The sequence below is a fragment of the Polypterus senegalus genome, chromosome 13 (assembly GCF_016835505.1).
Source record: "Polypterus senegalus isolate Bchr_013 chromosome 13, ASM1683550v1, whole genome shotgun sequence".
NCBI lineage: Eukaryota > Metazoa > Chordata > Cladistia > Polypteriformes > Polypteridae > Polypterus > Polypterus senegalus.
Window position 1 is genome coordinate 32,981,562 of NC_053166.1, and position 23,586 is coordinate 33,005,147.

The 23,586-nt window shown below is 37.4% G+C and overlaps 1 protein-coding gene across 1 annotated transcript in view; it reads right to left on the reverse strand.

The window, feature by feature from the left end:
- Positions 1-12,496, reverse strand: part of wwc1 (WW and C2 domain containing 1) — a 63,754-nt gene extending 51,258 nt beyond the window's left edge. The window contains exon 1 of the mRNA XM_039774742.1: positions 11,391-12,496. Coding sequence (XP_039630676.1) covers positions 11,391-11,509 — 119 coding nt within the window. The 5' untranslated portion in view covers positions 11,510-12,496. The remainder of the gene's footprint in view (positions 1-11,390) is intronic.
- Positions 12,497-23,586: the final 11,090 nt, after the last annotated feature.

A 23,586-nucleotide genomic window follows, 5' to 3' on the forward strand; every position in this document is an offset into this window, starting at 1 on the left:
TGACATCCAGATCTGTGTCACTGACAGGATTTAAGCAAACTTCAACATGATACTAATTTTGATTATTTAAAAATCGGAGGTTCTACAATTATTCCTTGTCCAGAACATTAACTTCTTGGTTTGTTTTTAGGTAATTATGTATAACATTTTGCCAAATGGCCTCTCCTTAGCAAGACATTTAGGTAGTTATCTTCTCTTTCTGAATTTAGATAGAACATAATGAAATCTGTGAACTTTCCCATTATTGATTTTAGTTTAGAGACAAGTGTGTCATTTTCTTCAGAGTTCCTTGGCTATTTATTAATATTTAAGCTTTTAAATGATCCTGAACTTGTGTGTACTACATATAGCAATGTTTACCTTACTGATTACTGTACACAGGAAAAGGCTGACTGCAGAACACAGGTACAGGGCATTTTATTCATAAAAAAACAGAATGGAGTAAAATAACAAATCATGGTCATCTAAGAACTGAAAAAATTAGCGCAATCAGTAAGAGTGCAATGTAGATCTGAGAATGTATGTAAACACAGTTGGCAGGCATCTATAGATTTCAAAATATGCAAATATCAGAGTATTTTTTAGTTTCTATTAATGCAAGCAATAATCATATACTCTTTTAAGACTTTATTCTTCCTTTACAATATATAAAAATAAATCACTGACAAAAATAGTAATAGAAAACAAAAACATATAATGTCATCCTTAGGCCTTAAAATATTGTTGACCTACCATTATTTAAATGGGGGGAAAAATCAGCTTCTATTCTAATTGTGAGTTGACCTTACAGTACTTATCCCAAGAATAAAATTAAAAACTAACCACAAATAATAACGCAGCACTGTTATGCTCAAAATAAAGTATGTTAAATGTATCACAACCCGCCATTTTAGCCTTGCAAAACAGTAAGTCAGAGAAGCATAGCATGAATGAACAACAAATGGGGATAACGTGCTGAAAGCAAAGAAAGCTAAACATTCTTTTCTGCCATGCCCAAGGTGATTCAGAAGCATTTTTCTCGTGCTTCACATTGCCAAACAGGGAGAAGAATGTACTTCTTTCAACATCAGGGTGGTTAGTGCAATATCCCACTAAGAGTGCTTTGGTTAGGTAACATTCCAACAGTTTACATACTGCATTTGGATAACTGCATTTTAACACATTTCAGTTCTATACAACAGTCATTATAGATGTTACAGTTAAATAGTTAAAATCCATTTATGCTACAACTTATTTTTCATATTTTCATGTTTCTCTGTAATAAAAAATGGTAATTTCACATTCTCAGTATTTTATTAAAATAAGAAACTGTAAAAACTGGCTACTACATTAATTCTGATCTGTTTTCTATCTTAAAACAATGTTTACTGACACACCAGTTTGCGTTATTGTTACTTGCTATAAAATGATGCAACTCAAATTTAAGTTTAAATTAAAATCATATACTTTTAAATATTACAAAAACAAAAGATATGATATAATAGTTATATTTTCTAATATAGTTCACACTCCTGGCTATATTAAGATAACTACTTAGAGATTTCCCTGCATTTTGCTCAATACAGGATTCAGTACTCCCTACCTGCAAACTACATTCAGCACTCAAAACATTTGTTATATCCAATAGGAGTTGAATACATAAACCATAATTTTGCCTCAATTAACTGCTCCCGTTTCAAATCTTTTACTTTGTCACACAATTGTTCAAGGCTGAACTGTAACACGGTAAGCGCTGCACCTCTGTGAACACATTTCCTGATAACATTCCTTTGCTCGGACATTTCTTGATTGTCACATGGAAATAAAGTCAACAGGCTAAAGATCTTTATGGAGTAATGTGTGGATTTGCATGGGCAGCGTGACTTTTAGCAATTTTACAAATTTTCAAGATTAAACATTTTTTTCATATATGCACAACATGAACACGAAAATAAAAAAAAATGATCAAAAAAGTTTCTTAATAATGGAAGTACTGTTATCACTAATACTGCAACTCAAAATGTAACCTGTTAACAAATGTTCTAAACAAACTGTAGGACACATGATATTTACCATCATGCTATGCAAAAATGAAAAAGAAAATGAGAAACAGACAGAGTTTAAACAGTGACCAGTATGTTATTACAGTGCATTTGTTTAAAAACCAACACCACCTGCCCTTCAAACTGTTTTTTATTTAAATTACATCTTGTATGGATTGTGTTTAGGCAATAACTAGGTGTGGAAAAACAAGCATGCTATTTATTCAGAGTGCCACCTCAATCTATATTCTATACAGAAAGATAAAAAGGCAGATGTTAATCAGATGTTGTAAGCAACCATACAACTTAATCTAACAATCATAACAATTATCAATAAGCAATGTCTTGGATGCTACAAACCTAAAAAACAACTTACACTGTTAACCTTCAATTACGTAAGGCATGATGGTAAAGTGGTCGGAGCCACCGATTCACAGCTCCAGTATTCTGCGAAAGTCACCTGGGCAACAATATGGAACGTCCATATGTTCCTTGTGCATATGTGAGATTTACACGAAGTACCCATATCTTTTAATAACATCAAGAGAAATTCTGCGTTAGCTGTATTGGTACATTGTAAATGGCCATAGAGTGTCACACTGAAATGGTGATTATCCAGGGTTTCCTGTATTGCGCCCAAATGCTACAGGGATAGATGCCAGCTCTATAGGATCCACAACTGGATTAAGTAGCAGCATTAAGAAATGAATGGAAGGATTACAGCCATTTATTCACACACTTAGTCTATCATATGTATGTCAAATAATCTCAAATCTTTCCAATACAAAAAAAAACAAAAATTACCAATCTTTCTAAAATACTATCTACACAAACAAAGCTGCCAAGGTAGGAAGATGGATGGATGGTAAACGTACAGCAGCAAATCACGTTCAACATGATGTCAGGGGATTAACATATTGTTCATGTAAAAAGGAGTAACTGCATTAAAAGCATTATTTCTTAAAGTAAACGGCTTAAGTTTCATCAGTGTTTCAGCATACATCTTGACTTGGAATTTGTATGTATTAAAAGTCCACATTATGCACTCATTTTTCAGTTGGATTCACACCACCTCAATCAACTATTAAAACAAACGCTCATCCACTCAGCCTATGCAGATTGCGAACCTTTACCTAGGCAACTGGGCCAATTAAACTTTAAGAACGGTCCAAGAAATCACAACATCCTGTCCTGTAGTTCTGCACAATATAGATGTAACTTGACAAATTAAGACTGCATAAGCACTTTGAGTTTGAGAAAGGCACAGTAAAAATAATGTACATTAATAAAATTACTCGTATTACTGCTTCAGTATCATCAATGTGATTTGGGGTGTCACAGAACTCACAATATAAAAGTGTGCACGTAGTAAGTAAGCAATTTGTGAGTACATTTTAAAACACCTGGTATCAAAAACTGCTTACTCTATTTCTCCTGATACTATGTGAAAATAATGTTGTCTTTTTCTTAGTATGATTACACATTTGTTAACAGTTTAAGGCAGTGCGAGAACAAGATCAAAAGGCATAATTAACATAAAAATGATACAACATTCTCAAACCTGCTTAATCCAATTCAGGGACAAGAGGGACCAGAGTCTATAAGGAGCACCATGGCCTCAAAGCAGAATACAGCTCTCAACAGAGGGTGAAGTCCATTGTAGGAACCACTCAGGTACACACTCACATTACACTACATGATTTTTTTCTGGCAATTTCCAGTCATAGTCTTCACTTATATAATCCTAACAAATCACAGATGGACAGTTTCAGAGTGTAACAATGAGTATCAGTCAAGTAGATAGATAGATGTAGCCCTCTAGAGAGCTCTGCGAATAACCACAGCAAATCACAGTGAAGACACCCATGGATGATAGCTTATAGTAATTAATTGCTCAACCTGAAGTACAAATGCACTCATTTTCCACAAACAGAAAAAAAAACAGCCCAATCAAATCTACAAACAAAAGAAGAAAAGAGAAGAACATAGGGAACCCCAAGAAATTGAAGAAAAAGAGAGTTCTCGACCGTACAGACAGACCTCATAGAAATTTGGAGCCAGCACAAAAATCTATTTGACGTCTCGTCTTTATCATACCATGACAGACTGGAGAAAGAAAAAGATCCCTTTAAAAAAAAAAAAAAGTTTCAACCTTTTGATACGTTCAGAGTGCAACATGCAATCTGAAACTGTGCTCACAAGTTATGAGGGAGTCCTGTAATTGGTCAACACGAGATTCCCAGTTGTGTAATCGGACATCCTCAAGGCAATGAGCTCCAGTAACCGGAGTTACTGAATGTGGCATGATAAATGTGCTTCTTACACGGCCCAATACAAGTCAGCAATCACCCTAACCTGTACATCTCTGGGGAGGGGGCATACCCAAAGGAAAACCCACACAGACACGAGGAGTATGTGCAATCTCCGCAAGGACTAAAACCAAGGGTGGTGTCTCAAACCCAGGACCTTGAATCCCTGAGGCATCTGTACTACTCCCTACACCAATGGTGAAATCATAATTCGTTACGTGAATTTTTGTCATCACCTTTGTTCATGTCAGATTTTATATACTTCCACTTAATCCTCTCCAATAAGAGGAAAGGATAACAGCTACATAACAACAAAATTTGCTTTTAACATAAAACCAACCACTGATAAACCTATATGATTATCTTATTATTAAAGTTTTCAGAGTATATCACAGAAGAATTATGAAGGCTAAAGACTAAGAAATGTACAAATTGTAACTTTCAAAATGGTTATGCGACAACAAACCTAACAACACATGTGTGAGGATCAGCTAAAAGGCAGGAAAGCAGCAGTGTCTTCAATTACAGCTACGGGACCTTTGCAGTCTAACTGTACGACTTTGGACTGCATGAATGAAATATGCAAACATCACACAGCAGACAATGCAGCTCGGACTGAAACCAGGTTCAACTTACAATGAGACTGAAATACCTTGACACAAAACCTCTAGCACAGAAATCACACACATTAAACTGTATCTATATAGCTATATACTGTATATCTATATCTATATACAGTGCATCCAGAAAGTATTCACAGTGCATCACTTTTTCCACATTTTGTTATGTTACAGCCTTATTCCAAAATGGATTAAATTCATTTTTTTCCTCAGAATTCTACACACAACACCCCATAATGACAACGTAAAAAAAAGTTTACTTCAGATTTTTGCAAATTTTTTAAAAATAAAAAAAACTGAGAAATCACATGTACATAAGTATTCATAGCCTTTGCCATGAAGCTCCAAATTGAGCTCAGGTGCTTCCTGTTTCCCCTGATCATCTTTTAGATGTTTCTGCAGCTTAATTGGAGTCCACCTGTGGTAAATTCAGTTGATTGGACATGATTTGGAAAGGCACACACCTGTCTATATAAGGTCCCACAGTTGACAGTTCATGTCAGAGCACAAACCAAGCATGAAGTCAAAGGAATGGTCTGTAGACCTCCGACACAGGATTGTCCCGAGGCACAAATCTGGGGAAGGTTACAGAAAAATTTCTGCTGCTTTGAAGGTCCCAATGAACACAGTGGCCTCCATCATCCGTAAGTGGAAGAAGTTCGAAAGCACCAGGATTCTTCCTAGAGCTGGCCGGCCATCTAAACTGAGCAATCAGGGGAGAAGGGCCTTAGTCAGGGAGGTGACCAAGAACCCGATGGTCACTTAGTCAGAGCTCCAGAGGTCCTCTATGGAGAGAGGAGAACCTTCCAGAAGGACAACCATCTCTGCAGCAATCCACCAATCAGGCCTGTATGATAAGTGGCCAGACGGAAGCCACTCCTTAGTAAAAGGCACATGGCAGCCCGCCTGGAGTTTGCCAAAAGGCACCTGAAGGACAAGCCCAGACTTGAATCCAATTGAACATCTCTGAAGAGATCTTAAAATGGCTGTGCACTGACGCTTCCCATCCAACCTGATGGAGCTTGAGAGGTGCTGCAAAGAGGAATGGGCAAAACTGGCCAAGGATAGGTGTGCCAAGCCTGTGGCATCATATTCAAAAAGACTTCAGGCTGTAATTGCTGCCAAAGGTGCATCGATAAAGTATTGAGCAAAGGCTGTGAATACTTATGTACATGTGATTTCTCAGTTTTTTTATTTTTAATAAATTTGCAAAAACCTCAAGTAAACTTTTTCACGTTGACATTATGGGGTGTTGTGTGTAGAATTCTGAGGAAAAAAATGAATTTAATCCATTTTGGAATAAGGCTGTAACATAAAATGTGGAAAAAGTGATGCGCTGTGAATACTTTCCAGATACACTGTGTGTATATGTGTGTATATATATATATATATATATATATATATATATATATATATATTTAAAGTCAATGTGTGTATGTATGTTCCAGCATCACGTCCGAATAGCTGGAGCAATTTTCATGTAACTTTGTACACATGTTTCTTAATGTTTGTCAGCCCTAACCCACCCCCTTCTGGGTAGGGTGGGGGGGTGATGTTATGGTCTTGTATGTATGTTATTATTCAGTTGACACTTGGAACGAGCACCAGAGGGCGAACTGGAGGTGACTGCCAGCATTCTTTAAGTTTGAGTGCCGCCACCGTGCCCCTGTTGCTTTTGAAATTAAATCGAGTTCTATATATGCAAGTGTGTGTCTGTCCGGCCCGGAAGTGAGATGTAGAGTCGGGGTGAGGGCTCCAGCTCCGAGGATACCCAAGCGACACCAGCAATAGGAAACTTCCTAAGAAAGACAGTCATTTAGCTGCTAATGCACAAACGATGTGAGCACGTCGGCAACACAAAACCTCTAGCAGTGAGGTGCCGAGAGTAGTTCTGACGATTTCAATACTTTCTAGGATCCCGTGCTGCTTAAACAGTTAGTATATAGCAGGTGACTGCCATTATTCTTTATGTTTAAGCAGCACCACGCCCCGGACATTAGCGAGTCTTTACGGTTTGTTAATTTATTTTTATTTTTAAAGTTCTTTATGTTTGAGCACCACCAAGTCCGTGTTGCTTTTCAAATTAAATACAGTTGGCTGGTTCCAACCGTCAAATGGATAATAACATACATACAAGACAGCAAGACAAGGACATTAGTGAGTCTTTATTCTTTGTTAATTTTTATTTTTAAAGTTGTGTTTTTTTTAATTGTGTTTTTCTCAAACAATTAAAAAAAAAAAAAACTATTTTATACCCGGGCAACACTGGTTATTTCAGCTAGTTAAAAATAATTTTTCTACTTTCTTATTTTGGCTAAAGTTTAATGTCAAACAGCAGCTGTTTAAACTCAAGCGTTCCATTCATAACTTTCTTGGTTTAATCAAATTGAGATGATTCAAAGAAGAAATTGTTTTAATAATTGCTAACAGAAACCTTTACAGTTCGATGCCAGATTTTTTTTTTAAACAATATACACTGTACAGTATATTAAAATGTGTTTTGGACTAGTACATTGGCACATGACTAAACAATGAAACCAGAGAATGTCAGCATAGTGTCTTGTAAATTTCATCTCTTCTTAGTGTTCATAATTATCCTTTTCAACTTCAGTTTCCTTCCACTAGCCATGGCAAGCATTCAGGTTTAATGAGGATACAATATCACTTGTCTCTAAACCTGTTGTAATAGTCTAGAAGCTGGCCTTGTTGCTCCTTAAGAAGTGAAATTTATTTGAAGGCACAGAATACAACTACAACACATGCATTAAAAAAAAGAAATGTATTTTATAGACATCATCAATATAACAAATGGATAACAAAACTAGTATACATGAAATAAGACAAGTTTGAAAACTGCAACTATCAGCACTTACATACATTTTACATATAAAAAATGGTTTAATTGGATACAAAAAAAGGTGTGTTGTTTGTTTTGGCTATTTTCCCACAACCCAAAAACACACAAATTAGGTGAACTGGCAATGCCAGTGTCTGTGTGTGTAACAGGATGGCACCTTGTCCAGCACCTGACCCTGCCTTATGCCCATTGCTCGTTTTCTTACTTGTGTATTAAGTGGTTTAGTCAGTTATTGTAATAAAAAAAAAAAAAATCTGTAATACCTTGTCGCCCCAAGTTTATGTGGGTTTCCTCCCCCAGTATAAAAGACATGCGAGTCAAGTGAACTGAAACCTCACCAGTAATTGTTCCTTCCTTGTTTGCTCTACCTAATGAATGTTCTCTTAGGTGTCCAGCAGGTGCTCCAGTTTTGTACCACAGTGCAAAGGCAAGCAGGTTAGGTGAATTAGGTGTGTTGGTTAGGTGTGTGTCCATCCTGTGTATCCAAGGCATGCTGGGATAGGCTCTGCCTTCCCCCATGACTCGACTCCCAGTATGTGGGTTTGGAAAATGGATGGATTCACACTTTATCAGAGCTTGAAAGGCATAATAGTATTTCAGGTAATACTGAAGCATTATTTTGGAACAGGTAGTCAAAAACATTTTACTTCTTAAGAGAAACAGCACTTGAGAACATCATTATTTAAAGTACAATGCCAACCTTCTGAAAACCCGTACACAGACTTGCAAAAAACACAAACAACATCTGAAGCAGTCCTATTTTCCTAAGAACTGGCAAGGTCTCCAAACCCCTGGTCAAAAACTGTGACTACAGAAGACTGCGGTCAACCACAGTTGACTTGCTGTTAATACCTAAAAAAAAAAAAAATCAGATGACTAGAAATCTGTGAACAGAATGTGAAAATGCTTGACACCGCAAAACACTCCCTTCACACAATATTTTACTTAAGACTTTGTTTACACTTGGGCAAATCTCAATTGGCATGGAACTGCTGAGCTGATCTGCCAAATGATTATGCTTCATTTTAAACTCGGCACTTGGGAAGGGGGAGGTTATAATTTAGTATTTCAAAACTACTGTGAAAATGTGGTACTTTCTGAAATGACATTATTTGGGCATTTACAAAGTAAAAAAAAAAAAAGAAAAAAACTTTTCAGAGTAAACAGTGCATATCCCCTTAACTCAAATAAGCACTGGTATCAAAGGCCGAGTTTAACCTTTGGTAAAAGCTACTTAATTCTTTATTTATTTCTTTTTAAATGGAGACAAGGAAGAAAGTTCAAAAGCATGTTTTGCCTTTCCTTTCTCTCTCTCTCTCTATTCCTCCCTTTCTGGAATGCATTCTAGGAATGCGGTTCTGGGTTTTTGTTTACACTTTTACCCTCTCAGTAACTTAGATACCAGGGTGACCTGTCGCATTCCACCGATCCAATAAAGCACCGGCCCTCCCCCACCACCTTTTTTAATATTCACACAGTTCCATATAAATTAGCTTCACAAACACACTCAAACCACTCCAGTGAGGTCTGCTTTTCTAAGGAAAACCAGCTTTTACTCAAATCATTTCTTTTTTCTTCAGCAAATCCTAACTTTGCACAAACATTCTGGAATTCGTTAATTGATGCAAGAAACCTAAGCTGCTAAGCAGCTCCGTGCATTAACATATTTACATGAGAAGTCATTTGCTGGTGTTATTTTTTTTTTTAAAGATTTTTAGCCTTCATGAATTCCTGCACTTTTAGATCTACAGGTGTTTGAGTAAGTATGTCAAATAGAAGATCACTTTATTTGAAGATTTTCTGCATTTGAACAACTATTGCAATTTCTTCTACGTTTTTTATCTCATCATCTCAACCATCTTACACACATACTTTATAAAGCCAAGGACATTATAAATTTTAGATATGCCTACAGTATTTGTCAAGATGTACTGTATGCAAATAAAAAAAAAAAAAAAGATTTTCTTCACATTCTGAAAATAACTCAAAAGATAAAAAAAAAATATATAATATAGCAAGTGAAAACTAATTTAAATTCAGGCTCTGCATCACTCCAAAACATTTTTTCAGAGATAACAAAAAGCTAACACTTTGTGATTCATATGTCACAATTGCATACAAAAATGTGTTGTTCAAAGCAAGAATGTAGAAGAAAAAAATAATATACATGACTAAAAAAAATAAACATAAATACAAAATTATACAATACAGGTCAGTAACATAAAAGCAAGAGACCTGAAGTGTGGCACAAATCACTATTAACTAAACTCCTTTTCAAAGTCCTAATTCAAAGGTAAATATGATGCTATGGTCTGAAGGGGTTTTTAACTCTGTTTTACTAAATTCATGAACTGACAGCTAGAACTGAGGTAACAAGACTGAAAGGGAAGAAAAACAGATCTATCAATCAAATAGATTTAGAACTTAGTATCACTAAATTATTTCTGACAAAAATACATTTTTTAAAATCTAAGAAGGGAAACAATTGAAGCATACTTTGGATGGATTTGCAGGTTCTGTATTTCCCTCATACCCATATTACACTCTTACACAATTACTGAATAAGCAATAAAACAAGCCTCACAAAAGCATCTCTACAAAGTACAATACCACACATCTGAAGAGCAACTACTCTTGATCCTTTGTGAGCTGCATTACCTACAGTTGGCATTAGATGACAGCAATAGAGAAGAAAACAAAGATATATATAAAATAATAACCTTTACTATCACAAATCACATAAGCAGAATCCTGATACAATTGCTTGAAAAGTGTACTATTAGGCTGACAAGTTTCTAAATGTACTACATACATTATACGTATGTAGTACACCACCACTTCTTCCTCCACACTATATCTATATAAACATACCACATAGGAAGGTAACCATAAAAATAGCTTACAGCTCTATACACATATTTCTATATTATTTTATCTATCTATATATCTCTATATATATATATCTCTCTCTCTCTATACATCTATATCTCTCTCTCTCTCTATACAGATATATATATATATACAGATATATATATATATATATATATATATAGATAGATATATATATATATATATATATATCTATATCTATATCTCTACTGTATATCTATATATCTACTGTATATCTATATATATCTATATCTCTACTGTATATCTATATATCTACTGTATATCTATATATATCTATATATCTACTGTATATCTATATATACACATACACACACAACATAGGAAGTTAACAATAAAAGTATCTTTTTTGATGAACTGCAACATGAATTTCAATAATATAAAAGTTCCCTCTGACAACTGCTATATAAAATGAATGAATCATTGGTAATACATAATAAAATGGAAATTTCTAACTAAATCCTGCTTCTACCCCAAATTACTTTTTTCCTTTTTTTAAAAACCTGATACCTGGCCGGTACTGCCAATGCTTAAATGTGAACACAACAATACTTTGCACTTTGATTGTTCTATGTCTGTGACAGGCGCTATATAGGCTGGTTCACTTTTGAAAGAAACTTTCTTATTCCCAATTAATTGTTTTTATAGATTACTTGCTAGCTCTGAAGAGACTTACCTGTCTCTTGGGTCGATCCAACTTGTGGTTTTAGTTTTGTGATCAATATAATAAACTTTTCCGTCGAAATCGTGGGCCTCTTCCCAACCCTCTGGCAACGGCAGCTCCTTCCTTGGCATCTCCAGCAAGTCACCATGTAATCTACTTTATCTCAAAGCCATTCCTGGTATATAGTTGTAAAGTGTGGGGCAATACTCCACATTTAACTGGTAACTGATTCAGTCATCTTGAGGCACATCCCATTTCTTCGAGGTACATGGTTAATAAGTTAGAAAAAAATTATAAACTTTTTTTCCCTCGTTCACTCAAATAACGTTTTCATATAATATCAGTGAACACATTTAACCGGGGTACTTCAAGTGCTGACCTACATATAGATACAACGACTCACTGAAATTTAACACTGGTGATGTAAAGAAAGCTTTTCTTCATTCTCACTGCACAAAAGCAGCTTGAAAATAAAAATAAAAAACACAAGTTCGCGCACAGAAGAAATGTGTAATTACCGAGCTGGACAATTAAAAATGTTAAAAAGGTTTCATATTTTAAAAAGCAGTTCTTCGCGGCAATACGCATTCCAGAATGCGCTCTAGATAGCTGCTGCTGCAGCAGCACAACAACACAAAAACAAGTTCTAGGCACCCTTTTTCTGTTGATGTTGCCGACTTTCTTTCAATCAACTTGCCCCGTTTTTCCCATGTTGCTGGATGGCTGCTCCGGTTTCTTCAGCTCTCCACCGCTCTCCTTTTCAAAATCCGACTTTAATACCAAATAACCAAAGGCACCTCTCGGCTTCAAACGGCTACAGTTCACGACGAAAAACAGCTTCTTAAATATTTAAAAAGCCTCTTTCAGTGCCCCCTCTGAACGTCCACCATGTTTCTCCTGTTTCATTCGAACCAAAATTCAGTTATCCCCGGGAAGATTTCGTGGGTGTGCTGCAAAACGGAGTACCTTCAAACGTCCACAATTCCAGACCTTAAAAAAACAACTTTTTTTCAGTCGACAGCTTTATTTTTGTTAAGAAACGCTCTTTCTTAAAGGGACCGCTTCGCTCGCTCTTTCGTTCGTTCGTTCTCCCCGGTGGTTGTTTCGATCGTGATGCTGCTGAGGGAATTACGTCATCCAGGTGATTACCGTATTACTCGTAAAACACCCTCGACCAGGAAATGTGGTAACTTTTAGAATAAACCGCAGCACAAAATCCAAAGAGAATGATTCATTAGATCGCCTCTTGCGTTTAACCAGATTCTGTAGGCTTTTTGTTGTGAACATTTCCTACTGAATTTCAAACAAATCCGTTTGATTGAAAAAAACAAAGTTTAACCTATTTTAATAATTCACTAAAAATAAAATAAAATTGCTTTTTAAATATTTTACTGAATCTACCACTACATTTGCTTGAGTATACTGTTTCGGAGGTTTTATAGATAAATAAAACAGTCTTAACAATAGTACTAAAATCCCTTCATCTACTATAAAATCTGTTTAATCCAGTTCAGTACCACAGGGTGCCAAACCTCAACCTGGCACCACTGGAAAAACATTAATGTAGTCTTTTTCAAATGCAAATTTGGAGACAAGTAAATACTGAAAAAGTGAGGATACTTTTTTTTGAGAATATTTCTTTCAGGGCACTGTAAAAACAATAAAGGATTAAAATAGTAGATGCAAGGGGTAAAACAGTAAGGGTGGTAGCATGGAAGGGGCATAACAGTTGTTGTTAGCTGTAAAGTTGGGTAATGGATTATTGTGCTATTTAATTGAACTTTCTGCTGATTGTTCATGAGAATGTATAAACTCCACAAAATGTAAGTGGCAGAATTTGAACCTAGGATACTAGAGCCATGAGGTGACAGTGTGACCCACTCTCATATGTATGTCTTGTGGAAACCCGTGGGGTGCATACAGCCACCCTAATCTGACCCAAAACAGGCAGGCAGAGACACAACTTTGCCATACAGCACACATTTATTCACGTGGGGAAACGCTTTTTCTCTGCTCCCCACAGCATAGTACACAAAGCACCAAATGCACAGTCCAACACAAAAGCCTAACCTCCTTCTTCTTATTCTTCTTCCACTTCCTCCACTGCTCTCCCAACAAGCTTCATCCAGGCGTTCAACGTGTTTCTTCCGACAACACTTCCAGGTGTGGCAGAAGTGCTGCTGAATAGGACTCAGGAAATGTCCAGGAGGCCCCTGCTGGTGGCTCGAAACCCATGGCTTTTCTACAAACTGGGGATTGCCCTCTAGTGTTCTGGGGAGATAATGTCCTGAATAAGCTCTCTCCCCCAGTCCTTCCATGATCAAGGCATCCTGGCTAGGTAACGGTCCTGGCAGTCCGCCACAGTCTGAATATCACTGAGCACTGTTTGTCTGTTTGTCTGTCATCTATCTATCTATCTATCTATCTATCTCTTATATAGTGCCTTTCCTATCTATCTATCTAATCTGATATATAGTGCCTTTCACACTTCTGCCCAAAATTACCAAAGTTTTGCAGCTTCTGTATGCTTCATAGGATTCTGGCTATAGCTTGACGCATTGAAATGATTCCACAGAAAAAAATATCTTCATTTTTAAAAGCTTGGGTAAAAATGCAAAGTAAAACAGTTCACACAAAAACAGAGAAAAGATGGCATTGCAAAGTAAAGAAAAGTTCTGTTTAAAGCTTATATACAGTGCATCCGGAAAGTATTCACAGCACATCACTTTTTCCACATTTTGTTATGTTACAGCCTTATTCCAAAATGGATTAAATTCATTTTTTTCCTCAGAATTCTACACACAACACCCCATAATGACAATGTGAAAAAAGTTTACTTGAGGTTTTTGAAAATGTATTAAAAATAAAAAACTGGGAAATCACATGTACATAAGTATTCACAGCCTTTGCCATGAAGCTCAAAACTGAGCTCAGGTGCATCCTGTTTCCCCTGATCATCCTTGAGATGTTTCTGCAGTTTAATTGGAGTCCACCTGTGGTAAATTCAGTTGATTGGACATGATTTGGAAAGGCACTCACCTGTCTATATAAGGTCCCACAGTTGACAGTTCATGTCAGAGCACAAGCCAAGCATGAAGTCAAAGGAATTGTCTCGAGGCACAAATCTGGGGAAGGTTACAGAAAAATTTCTGCTGCTTTGAAGGTCCCAATGAGCACAGTGACCTCCATCATCTGTAAGTGGAAGAAGTTCAAAACCACCAGGACTCTTCCTAGAGCTGGCCGGCCATCTAAACTGAGTGATCGGGGGAGAAGGGCCTTAGTCAGGGAGGTGACCAAGAACCCGATGGTCCTCTGTGGAGAGAGGAGAACCTTCCAGAAGGACAACCATCTCTGCAGCTTAAAGTGTTAACTTTCTAAGAATGGCTCTTACAGTGCCTTTCCTATCAATCTAATATGTAGTGCCTTTCACATCTGTCTATCTACAGTACTGTGCAAAAGGTTTAGGAAGGTGTGAAAAAATGCTGTAAGCTAAGAATGCTTACACAAATAGAAGTGTTAATAATTTATTTCTATCAATTAACTATGCAAAGTGAATGAACAGAAATTACATCTAAATCAAATCAATATTTGGTGTGACCACCCTTTGCCTTCGAAACTGCATCAGTTCTTCTAGGTACACTTGCACACAGTTTTTGAAGGAACTCGGTAGGAAGGTTGTTCCAAACATCTTGGAGAACTAACCACAGATCTTCTGTGGATGTCCTTCTGTCTCTCCATGAAAGACACACTCGATGATGTTGAGATCAGGGCTCTGTGCAGGCCATACCACCACTTCCAAGACTCTTTGCTCTTCTTTAAGCTGAAGATAGTTCTTAATGACATTGGTTGTATGTGTGGGGTCATTTGCCTGCTGCAGAATAAATTTGGGGCCAGTCAAACACCTCCCAGATGGTACTGCATGATGGATAATTATCTGCTTGCATTTCTCAGCATTGACAACACCATTAATCCTGACCAAATCCGCAACTCCATTTGCAGAAATACAGGCCTAAACATGCAAGGAACCTCCACTATGTTTCACTGTTGCCTGAAGATAGTCATTATTGTACCGCTCTCCAGCCCTTCAGCAAACAAACTGCCTTCTGCTACAGCCAAATAGCTCAAAATTTGACTCATCAGTCCGAAGAACTTGCTGCCATTTTGCTGCACCCCAATTCTTATATTTTGTGCATAGTTGAGTCTCTTGGCCTTGTTTCCATGTCTGAGGTATGGCTTTTTGGCTGCAATTCTTCCACAAAGACTTCTCTGGACAGTAGATGGCTATACCTGGGTCCCACAAGTTTCTGCCAGTTCTGAGATGATGGCTTTGCTGGACATCTTCCAATCTTGAAGGAAAGTAAGCATGTTGTGTCTTTCATCTGCCACACTAAGTTTCTTTGGCTGACCACTGCATCTACGGTCCTCAACATTGCCTGTTTCTTTGTGCTTCTTCAAAAGAGCTTGAACAGCACATCTTGAAACCCCAGTCTGATTTTAAGTTGTTGCTTAGGAGAGACCTTGCTGATGTAGTATCACTACCTTGTGTCTTGCTGCTGTGCTCCTATGACCTGTGACATGAAACTGTCATCTACAACCTCACCTTGGTAGCAGAGTTTGGCTGCTTCTCGCCTACTTTTAAGCCTCCCCCTACCGAGCGGTTTCTGTTTCAGTTATTGACTGTGTTTCAACCTACATATGAAAATAATGATCATTAGAACCTGTTTGGTATCATCTGTTAATTGTAGACCTGACTAGAATCCTACAAAATCCCGGCCTTTACGCAAGTGTGCAGTACCTATAAGAATGGATGCTGGTTTGAAGGCAAAGGGTAGTCATGCCAAATATTGACTGGACTTAGATTTTCTTCTGTTAGCTCACTTTGCATTTTGTAAACTGGTAAAAATAAACAATTAATTTTTTTTAACTTTTATTGAATGTATTTAAATCATGCAACATTCCATACAATCAAGTCAAACTTAACAAACTAAATTCAATTCAACCCCCACCCATTAAAAGGAGAGAAAGGCCAACAGCCAGAGTAAAAACAATTAGAATTTATATTTGTGAAAGCATTCCTACTTTACAGCATTTTTCACACCTGCCTAAAACGTTTGCACAGCACTTTATCTATCTATTCCTGTTGTAGATCAATTTCTACTTTTCCTAGTCACTGACTTTGGCTTTTGTTGATTGTCATCGGAAAACACAATTTTACAAAAAAAAAAAAACTGTATTCCTTTGAATTGAAACAGATAATTAGTAGGAATTTTGGGTATAAATATAATTTCACCCTGTAGCACATTTTGTAAAACTTATAGCTTCAATCATTTTTTTGAAAATTAGGGGGCTTCGCCCTCTTCTCACTTTGCTCGTCAACCCCCCATCCATCTTGGCCTGCGCTACGCGCCAGCCACTTCACATCTCTGTCACTCACGTTGTGAAGAGGGGGGCTGAACGCACCCCAAGGAGACTCGGTCGCTCCTCTGACACCCCCTCTTAAACGGTGATACAATGGGAAACACATACAGTTTTTTTTTACCTCCTCTTTGCTCGATCAGCTGCTGGCTTGCTGCTGCTGCCATGCCGCGTGATCTGCATCTTCTGCAGCGCACTTCTGTCATATCACCTATGTCCATATATATTCAGTCTCTTTTCACTTTTGCCTTTTCATCAATATCGCATTTAATTTTGCTTCCGTGTTTGGAATTACATTTTGACAATGCAACATACAGTATAACTGCCTGTGAGTGAATATCATTTCTTTCTCTCTACAAGAAATGTGTCTGACAATAGCATTCACACAACTGAGAAATTATTAAACCATGTGTGGTTATGTGGGCAGGACTTTTCCAAATCTCTTTGCATAAGCTCTTGTCTTGTGAGGCTTACGGTCCCGAGTGTAGTTACATCGCTTGGCACAAAGACTCGTCTTGCAGGAAGTGAAAGTGTCTCTCTGAGAAAATCACGTTTTGTCTCCTTCAAAGATTTTTTTTATATTAGAGAGATGACATTTTGATCTGTGGTCTAGTACTGTTAGAAAGTTTTGAAGGGTTCAAATTAAAAGCAGTATGCACTAAACGGTGATTTACATTCACTTATTACATACAGCATGGATGTTGACAGGCTTCACTTTTTGTTTTTTCAAGCATTGTACAGAAAAGAACAGGTGAAAAGAAATAAAATGGTGGCCCATGTACTGTACAGTGCCCACCGCCTCTATGTCCTGTCCCTGGGGGGACCCCTTTACTGAGCTGCTCAAGCGTTAAAACTGACCAAAGTATTCTGTCGCTCCTGGCTTGTACTGTACCCAGGGCTTGAAGTGGGCCAGTGCACTGTACCAGCACTAACCTGCTTCTGCTTTGTGAACCAGAGCAAAGCAGCTCATCACACTCTGACCTCCAAGGGAACATCCCAGCTCTCTGAAATATTTTGTGCTTGTACTTCACAACCATGAGCTTCTGCTAGCCACCCAATTGTTCAAAGTATATGTAGTGTATATAAGCAGGGTCAACAATCCAACAAGGACAAACACACCCTTCCAACCCCTAAATTTGTCTTTATGTTATGCTGCACCACTCCGAGTAAGAAGAGCCAACAGGTTAGGGATTGAAGTGTGTACCCAAGGACGTAACCTACTAAGGACTTCTTCTTTGCACTACATAAAACTTTTATACTTCTACTTTGGCCTTCATTTGCATAAAACAAAAGCTCCATTTCCCTGGATGATTCCTTCTCAGTGTTCAGAAAAAAAGGGTGTCGGCCCACTCACTACAGTATTATTATCTACAAATATTGACAAACAAAAAAGCACAGGGCAGCTAATTTTCTTTTTAATATAAAGTCCCAAAAATTCAATCAAATAAGTTGAAGCATTTTTGAGACTTTGGGGTAGTTTTTCTGTTGTAGTGAGGTTTATACCCCTAAATATCAGTATATCAAAATGACATTCCTTAATGCATACCTACCAGCCTGGATGTACAATCCTGCCAAATTTCAGCTTTTCAGCTAAATGGGAAATAGTATTTTTGTTGATGAGTGAGTGACAAAGTGAGTGAGTCAACTTTGCATTTTATATTTATGTATATTATATGCTGAACGCTAGACAATGCTGAACGCTAAAGGGAAGCAATGGCTTCAATGTCATATTTTCTTGTTGGATAATTTTTAATGAATGTGAAAAGAGCAGTGAAGTCTTTCCACTCCTTTAGCACTTGATTGTTGTATTACAGCCTGGGTTTATTACTTGGCTTATATTTATTGCCTGTTTTTGTTAACTTTGAATGATTGTTTTTCATGTTTCTTTGTAATTTCTCTTATTTTTGTTAACTTTATATTAATTATGCAGTCCCTTTGAAGTTTCTTATTATTTACTATCTATATAAAATGAATTGCTCTATTGTGCCCTTTGTACGTTGTGGGTGGAGCTTCAAGAGGTGGAGCCACCACAGTGTCACCACTAAAGGACCGCCCACTAGCTTTAATGCTGAAGCAGAGAGTAGATCCTTTAGTGCAGGGGTCTCAAACTCTGGTCCTGGAGGGCCGCAGTGGCTGCAGCTTTTCATTCTAATCCTTTTCTTCATTAGTGTCCTGTTTTTGCTGCTAATTAACTTCTTTTGAATTCATTTTAATTGACTTACTCTTGAAGACTCAGACCCCTTGTTGTTTTTTCCTTAATTAGCAGCCAAACAAAAATGAACCAAAACATGACCAGCAAAGTGTGTCCATTGTACAATATCTGAAAATAAATAAAGATGAAAGTCTAAGGAATGTTGATCTGCTCAGGTCTCCAAAACATTTTAACAGAGCTCTTAGAAAAGAGAAAATCAACAATTCCAGAAATGTCTGCTATTGCACAATGAGAGCAGCAACAAGCCATGGAATTAAACAGCGGGTTTAATTAACAATTAACAAGAATCAGAGCCTAATTAAGCAACTGGTTGGAGTTTGAGGCCCTGACTTAGTTGGTCTTCTGTTGGCTTACTCGCTTAACATTTCATTTCTGTTTGGGTGCCATTTAAGAAAAGAAATGAAGCAACTCAGAGGAATGATGAAGAAATTCAGGGGCACAAACCTTAAAATAACAAGTCAATTGAAGTGAAAGGAAAAGGAGTTAATTAGCAGCAAAAACAGATCACCAATTAAGAAAAAGGTTAGAATGAAAACCTGCCGCCACTGTGCCCTCCAGGACCGGAGTTTGAGATCACTGCTTTAGTGGTACACTCAAGTTCATTGAGTACATTTATCTGTGACTATTGGATTTTCTGGTTTATTTGGAATTGTTACCGTCTGTTCTTGGTTTTTGATATTTGGATTGTGCTTTGGGACTTCACCAAGGATTGACTTTTACTCAATTAATATTTTCTTTTTAATTCTTTTTGAGATTTTTTAAATAAATATTCTCATTTATAAGGAGGTGACCAGAAAGAAGCGCACTGGAAAAAGTGCACAGGAAATATCCGCACAGAAAAAAGCGTACAGTCATATAAGCACATGGGAAATAACCGCACACAGGAAAAACCGCACATGGGAAAAAACGCACGTGGATAAATGCGCACATGGAAAAATGAGCATACAGCAAAAGTGTATATGCAAAGAAGAAAAATAAATATATATATAGAAAAATAAATGAAATTGTATAATTGTTCACTAAACGTATTTATAAGCGTGTATGTTTTAATTTGTACTAACTGGGGTAGAGTATATAGGTGTAGTATATTTTATATTTGTAATAGTTTTATGTTGCTGCCGTGTGCTTTTTTCTGCATGTGCACTTTACTGTATGTGTATTCTTCCATGTGCGTTTTTTTCCGTGTGCGCATTTTTCCGTGTGCAGTTATTTCCTGTGCGCTTATATGACTGTGCGGATATTTCCTGTGCGCTTCTTTCCGGGATTCTTATAAGGATTCTGCTCTGGGAATTTTTTTCTGGCCAAATGTTTTACAGTCCCCTTCCCTAGAATATGGGTTATCAATGTTGATCCTTGCCAATAACAGGTCTTGTTTAATATCCTGACTTGTTAGTGTTTTAACTCTGCAATGTCACGTAATTTTTAAATCCATTCCATTCCTATGATATCATCCAAATGATTTGAAGCCTAAAACGGATGAGTAATTTTCAGTTCCTCACTTTCTCCTCAGTTTCCTTTTTATTATTTTATTAAACTAAATAGTTCATGATGAATACACACCATTGTAAATGGAAATAAGCTAGATGGCTCCTTTGTCATTTTCATGTCATTGTTAATAAGGAGCAATTCAAAATTGTAAAAGCGTTTCTTTAAGACTAAAATAAGCAATTAAGGGTTTGAAATCCCAACAAGTGAGACAACTAAAATAAAGCAGAAAAGCAAAAAGTGCTTCAACAGCAATAAATGACTTCCCAAGAAGCAATTGGGCTAGAACAAAAATCAGCAGCCACTGTGGCCCTCCAGAACCGACATTGCTCACTCCTGATTTAAAGGGTCCGAGTCTTAAATAGCAAATCAGTTAAATGAGGTTAATTAGCAATAAAAACTAGTAATTAGGAAAAAGGTTAGAGTGAAAACCCATAGGCACCATGGCCATCACCCCTGTCCTAAAAGGACATTTTATGTGTTTTATAGATTTTTGCATATTATAAGACATTGTCTGGAACTTCGTAAGTCATCTAGTTATTCTGGTGAATTCTCCCTGTGGAGTCAGGAGGACAGACTGCTTGGGTGAGACCAATTCTGTGCAGGCTGGGAAGGCCTGGTCTGGCTCGTTTGGCCTTTAGGGGGCCTTACACCCTCTTTGCTATAGGAGTGAATGCTCTTCATGAAATCAGTGTTGTTTGCACCTGTGCCTGCCCAGCTGGTTTCTAATCATCAGAATAGAGTGCCAGTAGTAATTAGGGACAGACAGGTCTACAGGAAGGTAGTGAGATCAGTTATGTTATATAAGTTGGAGACGGGTGGCACTGACCAAAAAACAGGAGACAGAGCTGGAGGTAGCAGAGTTAAAGATGTTAAGATTTGCACTGGGTGTGACGAGGATTGACAGGATTAGAAATGAGGACATTAGAGGGTCAGCTCAAGTTTGACGGTTGGGAGACAACGTCAGAGAGGTGAGATTACGTTGGTTTGGACATGTGCAGAGGAGAGATGCTGAGTATATTGGGAGAAGGATGCTAAGGATAGAGTTGCCAGGGAAGAGGAGCAGAAGAAGGCCTAAGAGAAGGTTTATGGATGTGGTGAGAGAGGACATGCAGGTGATGGGTGTGACAGAACAAGATGCAGAGGACAGGAAGACATGGAAGAAGATGATCCGCTGTGGCAACCCCTAACGGGAGCAGCCGAAAGAAATAGAAGAACAATATGGATACAACCACAGGAGCAAACCTAACATAAAAGAATTAATTAAAAAAAAACACCAATAGAAAGTAAGAATTTAAAGCTACAGCAATGAATACAAATATTTATGCATTTCTTAGAAACATTTCTAGGCCCGATAGCTAAACAATGAAATCAACTAAAAGTAAAAATGACATTCTAATTGTAAAACTGGTTGGAATACAAACCTGCAAAAATGAGGGTCCCCCAGGACTGTGCTTCCAAACTAATCAGCACTCTTAAAAATCAAGATGCTAAAGTGGTTCTTCGGGGTAATGCCATAGGGCACCCATTTTTGCTTCCCCAAAAAAACATTCACAGAAAGAACCTTTATTTAATTAGATATGTAACATTTTCCATTAATAGCCATGAACAGAAGATAACAGATCTGTCAAATGCCACTGGGTCCCTGGTTTTAAAAGGCCCCTTGCTGCACACAATAACACAGGCTAAGCTCAGGTTTTCTTGATCTGTGAGGATCTTGCTAGGTTGCTTATTAGACATTAAAGACTTTTGTTCTGTCCACATATGAGGAGTCCTTTCAAAGGCTAAAGAACCAATTTCATATTTAAAGAACATTTCCCAGAATGAAGTGGTTCTTTATCAAGAAATCATTCTAGGAGGAACCACACAACCCAGTAAAATTTCATTTTAGAACCATTATTTTTAAGATTGAGTGGTGTCTTATTAGTCAGGATCCTGAATTTCATCAAATCAAAACTGATCTTAGCATTCACTGTGCTTTGTCCTCTACATGACACCAAACCCTGATCCTCGCCCTATTCAATAGACTTGGCCCACAAACAACCCATCTGGCAAGATGCAATCCAGCCAGCATCTGTCTGTGTTATTGCTAGGGCCTTTGAACCGTGACAGACTACTATATAGCGAGGTTAGTTCAAGCTCAAGTTCAAATTGATTCTCATGTGTACAATGGACACCGATTCTTACTTGTGTGTGTCAAAGCAGCATCATCCAAAAACAATTTAGAAATACACACAAAAAGAAAGATATATTAGACAGTCGCTTCTAGCTGAAGCATAAATGGACAAATTGTAACAGAGAAAAAGAAAGTAAAGTACATTATACCCAAAACCTTAAGAATATTCACAGGAGGTTTGCTTAAGACGTAAAACCATCCCTTACGCATTCATCAAAGGATAGGCTATAACAACGAGGAATCACTATTTGAGCAGAGACACCCATATTCTGTTACACAGATGGAATCAGAACATCATAACAATTGAGACAAGAACAGGCCATTCAGTCCTACACAGCTCACCAGTTCTATCCACTCAATTCTTTCATAAACATCAAGTCGAGTTTTGAAAGTCTCTAAAGTCCTGTCACTCATTCCATGTGTCTGTGGATCTCTGTGTAAAAAAAAAAATTCCTAATGTTTGTGTGAAATTTAGCCTTAACAAGTTTCTCACTGTATCCCTGTGTTCTTGTTGAAGTCATTTTAAAATAACAGTCTGGATCCACTGGACTAATTCCTTTCATAATTCTAAACACTTCAATCATGTCACATCTTAAAGTCCTTTTGCTTAAACTGAAAAGGCTCAGCTCTTTTAATCTTTATATCTTAATAACTCAACCCCTGTAGCCCTGGAATGAGCCTAGTCGTTCTTCTCTGGACCTTTTCTAGCGCTGCTATGTCCTTTTTGTAGGCTGGAGACCAAAACTGCACACAGGACTCCAGATGAGGCCTCACTAGTGCATTATAAAGCTTGAGCAGAACCTCCTTGGACTTGCACTCCACACATCAGGGCGCTATATAACCTCACATTCTGTTTGCCTTCTTAATGGCCTCTGAACAGTCTTGATGTCCAAGTCCTTCTGTGATGATTCAACAGATTC